Source organism: Triplophysa rosa, linkage group LG20, assembly GCF_024868665.1.
Source record: "Triplophysa rosa linkage group LG20, Trosa_1v2, whole genome shotgun sequence".
NCBI lineage: Eukaryota > Metazoa > Chordata > Actinopteri > Cypriniformes > Nemacheilidae > Triplophysa > Triplophysa rosa.
The window spans coordinates 13,278,234-13,290,930 of record NC_079909.1 but is presented as its reverse complement, the minus strand read 5'-3'; the positions used below and the strand labels follow the sequence as shown (position 1 = coordinate 13,290,930).

At 37.5% G+C, this 12,697-nt stretch overlaps 1 protein-coding gene across 1 annotated transcript; it reads left to right on the top strand.

The window, feature by feature from the left end:
• The first annotated feature begins 1,510 nt into the window (after window positions 1–1,510).
• On the top strand, window positions 1,511–12,693 carry plch2b (phospholipase C, eta 2b). Its single transcript, XM_057361796.1, has 20 exons — window positions 1,511–2,290; window positions 3,416–3,562; window positions 4,697–4,939; window positions 5,105–5,235; window positions 6,067–6,237; window positions 6,326–6,419; window positions 6,507–6,710; window positions 6,801–6,921; window positions 7,079–7,250; window positions 7,346–7,453; window positions 7,557–7,634; window positions 7,737–7,840; window positions 8,070–8,158; window positions 8,284–8,469; window positions 8,640–8,747; window positions 8,843–8,967; window positions 9,048–9,132; window positions 9,238–9,384; window positions 9,510–9,589; window positions 10,293–12,693. Exons 1-20 carry the CDS (start codon window positions 2,056–2,058, stop codon window positions 11,532–11,534), a joined length of 3,870 nt encoding a protein of 1,289 aa, XP_057217779.1. The 5' UTR covers window positions 1,511–2,055; the 3' UTR covers window positions 11,535–12,693.
• Window positions 12,694–12,697: the final 4 nt, after the last annotated feature.

Genomic DNA, 12,697 nt, shown 5'->3' with positions numbered 1-12,697 from the left:
TGGTAACATTTCAAATCCTATTTTAAATAAATGCCCAATGTAAAAAAACAGACACACTAATGGTGAAGAAAACACTATTTAGATTTAAGCTCTTCTGACAATTGTGCTTATACACTAAGGATATAAAGAATATAAAATGCTACTTTGCACAGCGTCCATAATCCTGTCTTGAAACTGAACTGGTTGCTTAAATATGGCCAGGGGTTTACTTCATTACTTCATTGTTTTCGGCAGTTCGATGGGGTTTCACCTTTAGGACAGGTGCACTACCGAAGTTTAACTTCTCCGTCTCCATCGCTCTTCTGGTATTGACGCAAACTCATACTCGCGCCCATCGTTCACTGGAGTAATTTCCTGTCACGTTTTTTTCCTTGCAATGTTTTCTTTCTTTTTTTTAATCAGTACTCAACTCAACTTTATTTATATAGCGCTTTTTACAATTTTCATTGTTACAAAGCAGCTGTACATAAGACATATTGACTATAAGCAAAACAATTAAAGTTGTACCTGTAAAAACAAGAAAAAAACACAGAAAACAGACATACCCACATACAAAACACCACACACACAATATGCACACGTACTAACACACATAGACATAGACACGCACACACATGGACGCGCACGCACACACACACGCATGCACACACACACACGCACAGTGAGAGCACACATTTAAGATAAAGGAGAGAGAAGCACGGGTCAAATATAACAGACTATAAATTCCTATATGCAATATTAATTAAGTAAAACTTTAAAATTCTAATTCTAAAGCAGCCCCCCCGGCCAGGCAAATAGTGCAAAAAACAGTATGCAAACGGTGGCGAGGAACCCAAAACTCTAATCGAGAAAAAAAAACTCAGGAGAACCCAGGCCCAACCAGGGGATTCCAGTTCCCCTCTGGCAAAAGCTGCTGCCTTGGCACAAGCTCCACAGAGCATGCACAACAAGGCTAAATAAAATAAATAAACAGTAACGGATGTGATTTTAAATATAATGAAGTATAATACATCACACAAATCATACTTAAGTACAAGTAAAATTACAGATATCAGAATCAGAAGAGCTTTATTGCCAAGTGTGCTTGCACACACAAGGAATTTTCTTTGGTGTTGGAAGCTTCTAGTACAGACATTCAACACAATGACAATACAATATAATAAGATAAGATATTAAAACCTACTCAATACAGTAACACGAGTAAATGTAATTCGTTACGTTCCACTTCTGCTGTGTGCATCTTGAGACAAAACAATCGCAGTGATATACTTTAAAATATGTCAGTGCGAGTTGTTTTCGATCAAGGCATCTATAACATTTAAGTAAGTCTGAGACTAGGCTTAAGCCCTGACTGGGAAACCGCCCCATACGTTTCTCAAGCAACATAATTTCATGGTAGTGTAGACAATATTAGTAAATCTGGTCAACATAAATAAATACAAGCCCTTTAGACAAATTAGTATGTTTACTGTACAAAGTTATTTTCAAAGCCAGTAGTTTATATGCTTTTTTAAATAAGGTAAACCAATTGGACTATACAGTTAATATGCTTATATGTTATAAATATGTTTAACACTAGAAGTATTATAGAGGAACCACCAACACATTCCTCATTCTTTTCCTCAAATTGTCCAGCAAGGAATGAAAATCCCCCAGTGCGAGTAATGCCCTCACCTCATCCTGGATTAGAGATTTACAGACTGTTAAACAGTGTGGCTTCCCTCCCTGTTCCAGTTCCTCACGAAAGCCACAATGTCCACAATGGCAGTCTAATTTAAACACCAAAAATATTGAAGATATCTCAATATCAATGGACTCAAGGAAACCTAAACCGCCAAACGGATCGGCCAGTAACACATGCCAACTGGAATGAAATCATCTACATGCAGACTACTCTCCTTGAGAACTGTCAGCTCATCACTCCACTAGATTCTCGCTGGATGTTGCAGTGCAAGAAAGCCGAAGAACTCATCTCATGACAGACGGAGGACTGAAAAAGTGGGTGAGAAACATCCCCAGGGGTTTAGGTTATGACTAGACAAGAGTACTGCAGTAATGAATACATCTCCAGGAATGGCACCATCGTCTCCTGTCTTGCTTTCACCTTCTCTTACCCGGAGACCCGCCAGTCCAGGGAGGAGGTCACCCCCACCCTTCAGATCACCTCCTCCTTGTATCATGACCTCACCTAAATTATGGCAGAAAGCTGCGATATCACGGCTGGCTGAGGAGTTCTTTTGGATCAGTGGAAGTATTGTCGCAACACCCAAACTGAGAGTGGGTCAAATAGGTAAGAATGAAATTGTAGTCTGATTATACTTATAGTTGTGTTAAATTATAGCAAATGCAAATGTCATAAAATGTTTGGAGAAATACAGAAAGTCACCTGTGAGTGGTTCAGGGCATATGGACACAAACAATCCTCTGAGATTAGATTGACAGAAGCAGACAAGCTGTATCACATGACTCGTGTGTCCCTGATCCTCTCCTTCAAAGAAACTTTTAAACATTTACTGAATTTAGTATTCGGTGGTCATTGAAAGGTGCTGTGACTCTGGTTGGTTCATCACGAAATGTGCAAAATTATAAAGATAATGTAATTTGACACACTTGTTACAACACACACCATTGTTTTAAAAAAAATATCTCGGTAACACTTTAGTAGGGATCAATTCTTATTTTTACTATTAACTAGTTGCTTATTATCTTGCCTATTATTAGCATATTGGCTGTTTATCAGTTCTTATAAAGCACGTATTCTGCATGACCATATTCTACATCCCTAATCTTACCCAATACCTAAACCTAAAAGTTTATTTATTGCAAAAGTGGTAGTACCTTAAAATAAAGAGTGACCAAAATCTCTTTATTGATAGAGATTTTATCATCACCATCAAACACACAGCAAGAGCAGGTAAACTCTGCACTGTAAAAAGTTGTTTTAACTTAAAAAAAAGTTACCTGGCTGCCTTAAAATGTTTAGTTAATTCAACTTCAAAATATTATTTAAAATAACAATTTTCATCAAATTCATTCAATAACTATATTTCTACGTTGAATTAACTAAATATTTTAAGGCAGCCGGGTAACTTAATTTTTTAAGTTGAAACAACAAATACATTTTATACAGTGTGTAAAAGTAACAAACAGAGAACTGTTTCCATGACGCATGCCAGCACACACGCAGACACAAACACTTCGGAAGCCCTTGTCTGACGCAGCTGTGTAATCTGATTGAGAAGACTCTTGTTACATCTGCTCGAACAATTAAACTCTGACATTCTCAGGGATTTTCTCAATGCTCATTATGTTCTCAAAAAAAAAAGATGTTCTTGAAAGTCCTTAGTTGCACTTTCAGGTCCCTGTTGAACAGACTTTGATACAGTCAGTAATTAAATCATATTTTATTTTGCAGTGGAGAGATGCATGTGTAACATGCAGGCCGGCACTCAGATGATTAAACTGAGAGGAAAATCCAAGGCTCTGGTTCGCCTTTTCTACCTAGATGAGCATAAGTCCTGTATCCGCTGGAGACCCTCCAGGAAACATGAGAAAGCTAAAAGTAAGTCAGATTGTGTTGCTGGGAAACATGAGCATGTGTCAGAGCTGGCTGGATGTCTAATAGGTTGTATGTGTCTGCTTGTGTTTGTATTGTTTGTTCCAAACTGGTTGTAGTCTCCTCTCTAGCCCCGCCCTGATTGGTTTCACCTGTCTCTTTTTACCTCCGATTAGTCTGTCTAGTAAACCCCAGTGTATGATTTGTTTGGTTTTGTATTTATTGTGTTTTGTTGGTGGTTTAAATTCCCTTATTTTTTTGGACTAGATGCTGTATTGGGTTGGGTTACATTAAACATTACTGTACTTCTATCACAGCAGTTTGATTCTTTATTTTCCACTATACGTATTTGAACTTACATTTTTTAAGCATTAAGTGTTACCAAACCATTTTTAGCCAATGTGTTAAGAGATGTTTAAGTAAGCTTTATCTTTAAATTAAAAATAAATAAACTTAAAAAGTTAAAATGTCTCCTTATCTCACCACAATTCACAAAGGTAAGCATATAATACATTTTTATTTAACCTGTTGGGTAGATTTGTGGACCTGCAATTTTAATGTTCAAACAGAGATAGCAATACAGAGGCAAAAATTATAGATGGCAAACATCTAGTTTAGAATAATGTTTCAACGTCACATATTTTCATTTAAAGGTCCAGTGTATGAAATTTAGTGGCATCTAGTGGTGAGGTTGTGAATTGCAACCAACGGCTCACTCCAACGCTCACCCCTTCCTTTCAAAGCACTACGGATGCTGACAGAGGACTAAGATGTTGTCAGGTTTTCGTTTCTTTGCAGAAGGAGATAACGTATTTACGAAACGCGCTCTGTAGAGCAGTTTGTCCTTTCAGGGCTACTGTAGAAATAGCATGGCAAATTAAGAGGACCCACGGTGTATGTAGATAGAAATAGTTCATTCTAAGGTAATAAAAAACATAACGCTTCATTATGTAAGGTCTTTATACACCTCTGAAGACATAGTTATGTTTATATTGCATTTCTGTCACTATAGATCCTCCAAAACATTACACAGTGGACCTTTAAGATTATTCTGGAAAATAAAATTGCAAATAGCAAATACTGAAAAATGTTAGTCAGAGGAGAGTACAGATCACATTTTATTGTTCTTATTTTTCTCAGTCACAATAGACTCTATCCATGAGGTCTGTGAGGGGATGAAAACAGAGGTCTTCAGGCGATTTGCCCACAATAAATTTGATCCAAACTGCTGCTTCAGTATTTACCACGGAGACCACGTAGAATCTCTTGACTTGGTTTCCACGAATGGAGAAGAGGCACGAACCTGGATCACTGGGCTGAAGTACCTCATGGCAGGCATCAGCGATGAGGACAGTCTGGCAAAAAGACAACGGACACGAGATCAATATCCTTTTAATTGGTACCTCTGTAGGAGAAGGACTATCCAGTGTAATGAATCCATTATAGTAACCCTCCATGTGACCTGTCAGATTATAAAAATCTTTAAGAATATTAATATGCGTGATGCTTTTGATGTACAAGTTGAATATTTCCTGACCTCTTGTTGAAAATGGTTGAGGCAGACCTTTTCAGAAGCAGACAAGAATGGTGATGGGAATCTGAGCATTGGCGAAGTTCTACAGTTGCTCCACAAACTCAACGTGAACCTCCCAAAGCAGAAAGTCAAAGAAATGTTTGAGGTAAACTTATAACATAATTTAACTCATTCACTATGTGTCGCTAGCTATGCAAAATCACTAAATCAAACTTTTTTAATCACAATTGCTTTCAAAAATTATGTAGCCGCTTGACCCATTTTCCCAAGCAGGTGTACCATGACAAAACACTTTTTGCAAACATGTTTGCTCATAAAGTTCATTGATCAAACACATTTTTCAGAATGTCCTCAGGTGGCAGATTTGTTTGAGTGAATTGGTATTAGTGTTTTGTAGTAAAATAATAGCAATTTCATGCTGTGACACTAACTGGGATACCGATTGTGTTTGTGCCAGATAACTAATTGTAATCTGAACGTGAAATCAAATAGCTTCAAGTGGCAGCAATTCTTTTTGTGTAGTTTGCAGTGTTGCTTACTATTGTTTGCTTTCAAATATGAGTAGTTTGTAGTTTAGACAGCTTTTATTCTCTTTCCAATTGTTTAAAATGTTGCCATAACTATGTATAAATACTCTTATGTGGAACGGTGTTGCATGATATTGATAATATCTTACTAGTTTTAATTTGTTTTCATTGCTTTGAAACACATCCAAAGTGCCATTACTAAAGTTGCTGATGAGTACGCTGACCAAGTAACATATGGCTCACTTTGAACAGATGGTGTTGTCTGAAACTGGTTGAGGTCTTAACTCTAGTGCCTCTAATCCTTGATGGAGACATTTCTTTCTACCAAACTACTTTCACTAAAATCTAAAATGCTTTGAAAACCACAGACAATTTTTTATTTTTATTTTTTTTTCTTGTACAACAAAGCATACTTATTTTATATCACAATCTTTTTATTCCATCCACAGGAGGCTGACACAGATGATAAACAGGGCTCTTTGACATTCGAGGAATTTTGTACCTTTTACAAGATGATCTCGACACGCCGAGATCTTTACTTGCTTATGATCACCTACAGCAACCACAAAGAGCACATGGACTTTAATGACCTCATCCGCTTCTTAGAGAACGATCAAAAGGCTGGTGTGATTTATTGTGCATATCTTCACATTGTTATTAAATACATTTGTTGGTGACTTACTAAAGTGATTTTTGATTACTTTCCAGATGGCAAATGTGTCCAGAGAGTATTGCAAGATGATCATTAATCAGTTTGAGCCATGCCCTGAAAACCAAGCAAACATGGTGATGGGTATTGATGGTGAGATACTTTACTGATCATATTTTATGGATATAATGGTTTTTGACCAAAATGAAATGATTACACACATTTTTCTCGCTTTTTAAGGTTTCACCAACTACTTGCGTAGTCCTGCAGGCGACATCTTCAACCCTGAACACTATAAAGTGAATCAGGACATGACGCACCCCCTGACGCACTACTACATTGCGTCTTCTCACAACACCTACCTGACGGGAGATCAGCTGCTGTCTCAGTCTCGGGTTGATATGTATGCTTACGTGCTTCAGGCGGGCTGTCGGTGTATAGAAGGTAAAAAAATCTTTCATTATTTGTCAATTCTGATCATCTAAAAAAAATCTAATATCTATTATCACTTGTTGTTGTCTTTCTCTTTTTAAGTTGACTGTTGGGATGGTCCTGATGGAGAACCTATTGTGCATCACGGTTACACACTTACCTCAAAAATCCTCTTTAAAGAAGTCATTGAGACCATCAACAAATACGCGTTTGCCAAATCCCAGTGAGTAACTTCACACAAAGAGATTTTTGTTAACCAATTTGCCTTTGCTTTGGTATTATTAAAAATAAGCAAACAGAAAAAAAGAAAGAATACTTTGAATTTTTTAAAGAATATTTATTATAAATATTTACGGGCTCACTGTCTCCTCCACTATCAGATACCCAGTGATTCTCTCAATAGAGAACCACTGCACTGTGCCACAGCAGAAGAAAATGGCTCAATATCTCACAGAGGTGCTACAGGATAAACTGGACCTGTCTAATATAAATGTGAATGAGTCCAGACGTATGCCATCTCCAGAGGTTTTGAAAGGAAAAGTGCTTGTGAAGGTGAGGTTTTATATAGAGATTAGCGGAGAGAAACTGAGTAAATATGAAATGATAAATTTAATATTTTGGTGTCTGACAGTGAGATGATTTCTCAGGGTAAGAAGCTGCCAGCAAACATTGATGCTGATGCAGAAGAGGGAGATGTCTATGATGATGACAGCGCGGAAGAGGAAGAAGAGGAAGACGAGCAGATTAATGGACATGTGAGATTTTTGGTTGCATTTGCATTAGATTTAAACATTTGCCAAGCGCTTTTATTCAAGGCACCGTTTGGAGTGTCTAACTAAGAACTGTTTTGTATAACAGAGAGGAGATGGAGCACCAGAGACTCGTGATGAATCAAATAAAGGCTCAAGGAGGTTGTTGGGCAGCTTCAGGCGCAAGGTGACCCATCATCCTATTGGACACATCCCATTGAGTTACAGTACATTTCCAGTCAAATCCAGCATTTGTTTTTGTGTTTTAATGTGCCGCAATCTCTTTCAGAATAAAAAACGGGTCAAAATAAGAAAGAAACCTATCCTGAATGACTCCGATATTGACCAGGAAATTCCAAGCAGTAATGATAAACAGGTCATCAACTATGGCAAGTAAGTATTCTCAAGAGCTTAATAAACAGAAAATATTTTTTTTGTTTCAAATAGTTTTATAATGACTATACTTTATGGGCTAGAACTTGACCTCTGAAAGCAATCTCTATTGAATGTTGTCTTTAAATTATTAAAGAAAAATCTTATTCGATAATTGTGAATGACTAGAAAAGTCATGAAAGCCCATGTAAACCCTGTTGATAGTCTTTGTATTTATGGAATATTTCAGAAGGAGAAAAACCATGAGACTCTCTCGTGCTCTGTCTGATCTGGTCAAGTACACAAAGTCAGTGCATGTTCATGACATTGAAACTCAAGGTAGGACAAAATATAGTTACATTTTCTATAACATCTTTTGTGATCAATTTTACAACTACTAAGATTGTAAAAAGTGATCCGAGTGCCTCTGGGATGTGCCTTAATAAATTCCCTTTGTGTTACAGCCTACATGTGCAGCTGGGAAGTGTCCTCTCTAAACGAAAGCATAACAAATCAGATTTTACACCTGAAACCTGCGCAGCTGGTTCGCTTCAATCAACGGCAACTTTTACGAGTCTATCCCTCCAACTACCGTGTCGACTCTAGCAACTTCAATCCTCAGCCATTTTGGAACGCAGGATGTCATTTAGGTAAACGTTTAATTTATTCATTCATTTTTAATTAAGTTTCCTTCTAATTATCATCAAAGTCTCTTGTTTCTCATTAATGATGAAACTGCTGCAAATTTGATTAAAAAGCCTCGGCTCTTTTATATAGCACAGTTTCACGGTGCATTTGAAACATTGTTTCATCTTTTCAGTTGCTCTGAACTATCAAACAGAAGGCCGTATGCTGCAACTGAACAGAGGCAAATTTGCAGCAAATGGAAACTGTGGCTATGTGCTGAAGCCAAAATGCACGTGTAAAGGTACATTTGTGATTCAGACCAAAGACACGTTTGTTTGAAGTATTTATGTGTGTTCTCTGAAAGGCAATTTTCACGAACTTTATGATTGTTGTCAGGTGCCTTTAATCCTGCCCTGGAGGATCCTTTACAAGGACACAGGAAAACTCAGTTAGTACTCAAAATAATAAGTGGCCAGCAGCTCCCAAAGCCAAAAGACTCCATGCTAGGAGACAGAGGAGAGGTGAGTCCATTTATGCTAAAGTTTTAAATAGCTTGCCATAATCTCACACTGTGTATAACAATATATCTTTTATTGTCCAGATCATAGATCCCTTCGTTGAGGTCGAGATAATTGGATTGGCTGTTGACTGCAATAAACACCAGACAAGGGTTGTGGAAGATAATGGTAAGTTAAAAGCTACATTTCAGTTTACAATATTACTAGTGGAAGCTCTTGGTTCAGTTCATGTGCTTATATGTTATGTCTTCTATTTTAATGCCATGTCAACAGGCTTTAACCCCATGTGGGAGGAGACACTAGTGTTTATGCTCCATATGCCTCAGATTGCCTTGGTACGGTTTATGGTTTGGGATCGTGATCCGATTGGGAGGGATTTTATTGGACAAAGAACAATAGCATTTAAAAGCATGTTGCCAGGTAACTTACGTCAATTAAAGACATAAATAAAAACATAAATGTTAAAGCAGCAAGTAATGAAATGAGATGAATGCAATGAGAACTGCTGCTAAAGAACTTTGAAGGTCATGCACTGCGTTCCACAGGTTATCGACATGTTTATTTGGAAGGCATGGTGGAAGCATCTATTTTTGTACATGTGGCCATAAATGACATCACAGGAAAGGTAACTTTTTGTTAGAAAATTGTTAACATTTTACAATAAGGCTGTATATGTAAACATTAGTCAAAGGTCCAGTGTATGAAATTTAGTGGCATCTAGTGGTGAGGTTTGCGAATTGCAACCAACGGCTCACTACCACCTCCCTTTCGAAGTACTGCGGTGGCTGACACAGAACTAACATGTCGTCATGTTTTCACTTCTATGCCGAAGGAAATAATGTATTTCTGAAACACGCTCTGCAGAGCAGGTTATCCGTTTTGGGCAACTGTAAAAACAACTTGGTGAATTCCATGCAAGGGGACCCGTGGTGTATGTAGATAGAAATAGCTCATTCTAAGGTAATAAAAACATAACGCTTCATTATGTAAGGTCTTAATACACCTCTGAAGACATAATTATATTGCATTTCTGTCAATAGATCCTCCAAAAATTTCCCACAGCTCCTTTAATATTCTTAGTTCATGTAAATGTCAGCATTTACTAATACATTATTAAAATTAAAAGTCATAACTGTTATGCACAATGAAAAAGCCTGAACAAATGTATTGGCATTAATTAACAAAGATTAAGTGCTAAAAACTATGTTGTTCATTGTTAGCTCAACAAATACAACCTTATTGTAAAGTGTTAACAGAGTATTTATGGAGATGTTGTAACTGTCATCAATGTTTAGTAGTTAAAATTCTGCAAAACCCATTTCTGACAGGTCAAATCAAGCAATGCAGTAAAGCAGCTCTTTCGGAGAAATCTAATGTACACCTCTAAAGACGGCACCAGGAGATCATTCGGTCCAAACTTCCTGATGAAAGGTGGAGCCGAGAAGAGCCAAGCAAAACTCATGCGCGGCTCGCGTGATTCCTGTGCCAAAGAGGACTTTCTAAACAGACGTTATAGTGATGACATAAGCTCAAAAGACAGCAGAAGCACTTCACAGTATGCATCTTTGCTCAGGGGAGCTCAAAGTGAACCCCTCAGAAGGGCCCATAAGGTCTCTTTTCAGGAGCCAGAAGGATGTCATGTCGTGCGTCGGCGCCTGTCCTCCATCACATGTTCTGGTGGAGGGGGTATGGCTATGAACTACACCAATTTAGGATTGGATTCTAAAGAGAGTTCAGAAATGGATGTTTGGACTCCTTTGGTTCTACCATGTCATTCCAATGTAGATAACCAGGAGCTGACTGATTCAAAACAAAATGATTTGCCTCCGGTATTTGTACTTGACAGCATTGCATCTGACCGGCACATTTTGCCGCAGCAGATCTCGGGTCCTAAATATGTTTCTAAACATTTAGATCAGGAACAACCTGTAAATAATCAAGGACGTGATGGAAAAATGTCAGTATCTACAAGACACTGTAAACCCTTGAATTTCAGTCCAATACCTGATGGAGTACTAGATCCCTCTAGTGGAGCATTGAACACCAAAAACCTGCCACTCAAGAATAAATTCAGAGCTTTAGATTTTGAGTTTAAGCCGCAGTGGCACCCAAGGTCCATCCCCACAACTCCTGCGATGAGCAGATGCAGCATGAATGACTCATGTTCTAAAGATTCTTCGCTTACGGGACACAGATCACAAAGCATCCCGAGGCGTCGCCCACCCTCTCACCCAAACACAACCTTTAACATCAAGAAAGACTTCCTCCATCAATTCCCTCTACCTCAAAAGCACGGCAGCTGTAGTTATGTTACACAAAAAAACTCTTTTGCTAACAATAACAACCTTGCTGAGAGTGAATTAAGCAGTCCAAGCAGTTTGGACAGCCTTGACCTGAGTACTTTGCCATCCCGTTTCCCTGACAACCAGCAGCTGACAATGGGCACTCTGCAGAGGGAGATGAATGCTCTGTTTGAGCAGAAAATGCATGAGATTCATTGTCATTCTCCAATTTTTTTCAGAGGTAAGTTTCAGTCTTCAACAAAGTGTTATAGCTCTGGCCAAATTTGAATAGAGGGAGGTGTTGTGTAAAATGTTTAGGACTTGTTCATATAAATATTATTTTGCATTTCAATACAGAATATATCTGACATGTCATGTTATACATTCGCAAAGTTTAATTTGTGGTTGGGTTTTACTTTAACTGTTTTTTTTAGATTCATCAACAATGTAGAAAAGCGTAAATTCCTGAACTTAAAGCAAATGCTTTGATGGTGATGGAGAGATTCTACAAGAAGAAGAGCAAATATTCAGCCTCATTAGTACTACATTAATTTTGTACAGATATAATCTTGTTTACATGCCATCTAGGCGCATAATTCATATTTTTACATTTAATTTTAAATGGAGCATAAAATAATACATTATGGGGTGGTTTCTCAGACAGGGATTAGATTAAGCCAGAACTAGGCCAAAATTAAATTAGGACATTGAAGTCATTTTTACAAACAGGACTTTAAGCTATGGCACAGATGTATATTCAAGTCATAGTTCACCCAAAAATGAAAATTCTGTAATCATTTACTCACCCTCTTGTCATTTCAAACCTGCATGACTTTCTTTCTTCCGCAAAGATATTTTGAAGAAAGTTGGTTACTGAACAGCACTGGCCCCAATTTACAGTACTTCTATTATATGGACACAAAACCAATGCAAGTGAATGGGGGCTAGTTAACAACATTCTTCAAAATATCTTCATTTAAGTTCTGCGGAAGAAAGAAAGTCATACAGCTTTGAAACGACAAGAGGGTGAGTAAATGATGACAGAATTTTCATATCACTTTAAGATATGTCAGTGCAAGCTGTTTTCGGTTTAAACAGCTCTAACATTTATTTTAGTCTAGGATTAGTTTTAAACTTGTATGTTTTAAACCTGCTAAATATGTCTTTTGCATATGAAAATGGCAATTTGTAATTTAAAGCCTTGCAAAACATGTTTTTAATGTATATCTACTGTGACTGTACTTTTCTCCAAAGCTCTTTAGGCTTAAATGCAATCACACTTTTGGGGTTAGATTAAATTTATTAAGACATTTATTAACAAGGTGCCAGAACCAAAACCTTTTTGAGACAGTATGAGGTGATGTTTTTCCATCTTTTTTTTTGTAAGGTTACAATTTCTCATTTTCAATTTCTCAAAGCGGTGTTTCTTGCCGTTATTATTTTTACTGCTA

What these genes read in the sequence shown, in the direction of transcription:
- plch2b (XM_057361796.1), top strand. Translation starts at nt 2,056, where the DNA reads ATGAATACATCTCCAGGAATGGCACCATCGTCTCCTGTCTTGCTTTCA. An exon ending in AAGGAAAAGTGCTTGTGAAG is followed by an intron (nt 7,251 to 7,345) that starts GTGAGGTTTTAT and finishes ATGATTTCTCAG; the next exon opens with GGTAAGAAGCTGCCAGCAAA. An exon ending in GCCAAAATGCACGTGTAAAG is followed by an intron (nt 8,748 to 8,842) that starts GTACATTTGTGA and finishes GATTGTTGTCAG; the next exon opens with GTGCCTTTAATCCTGCCCTG.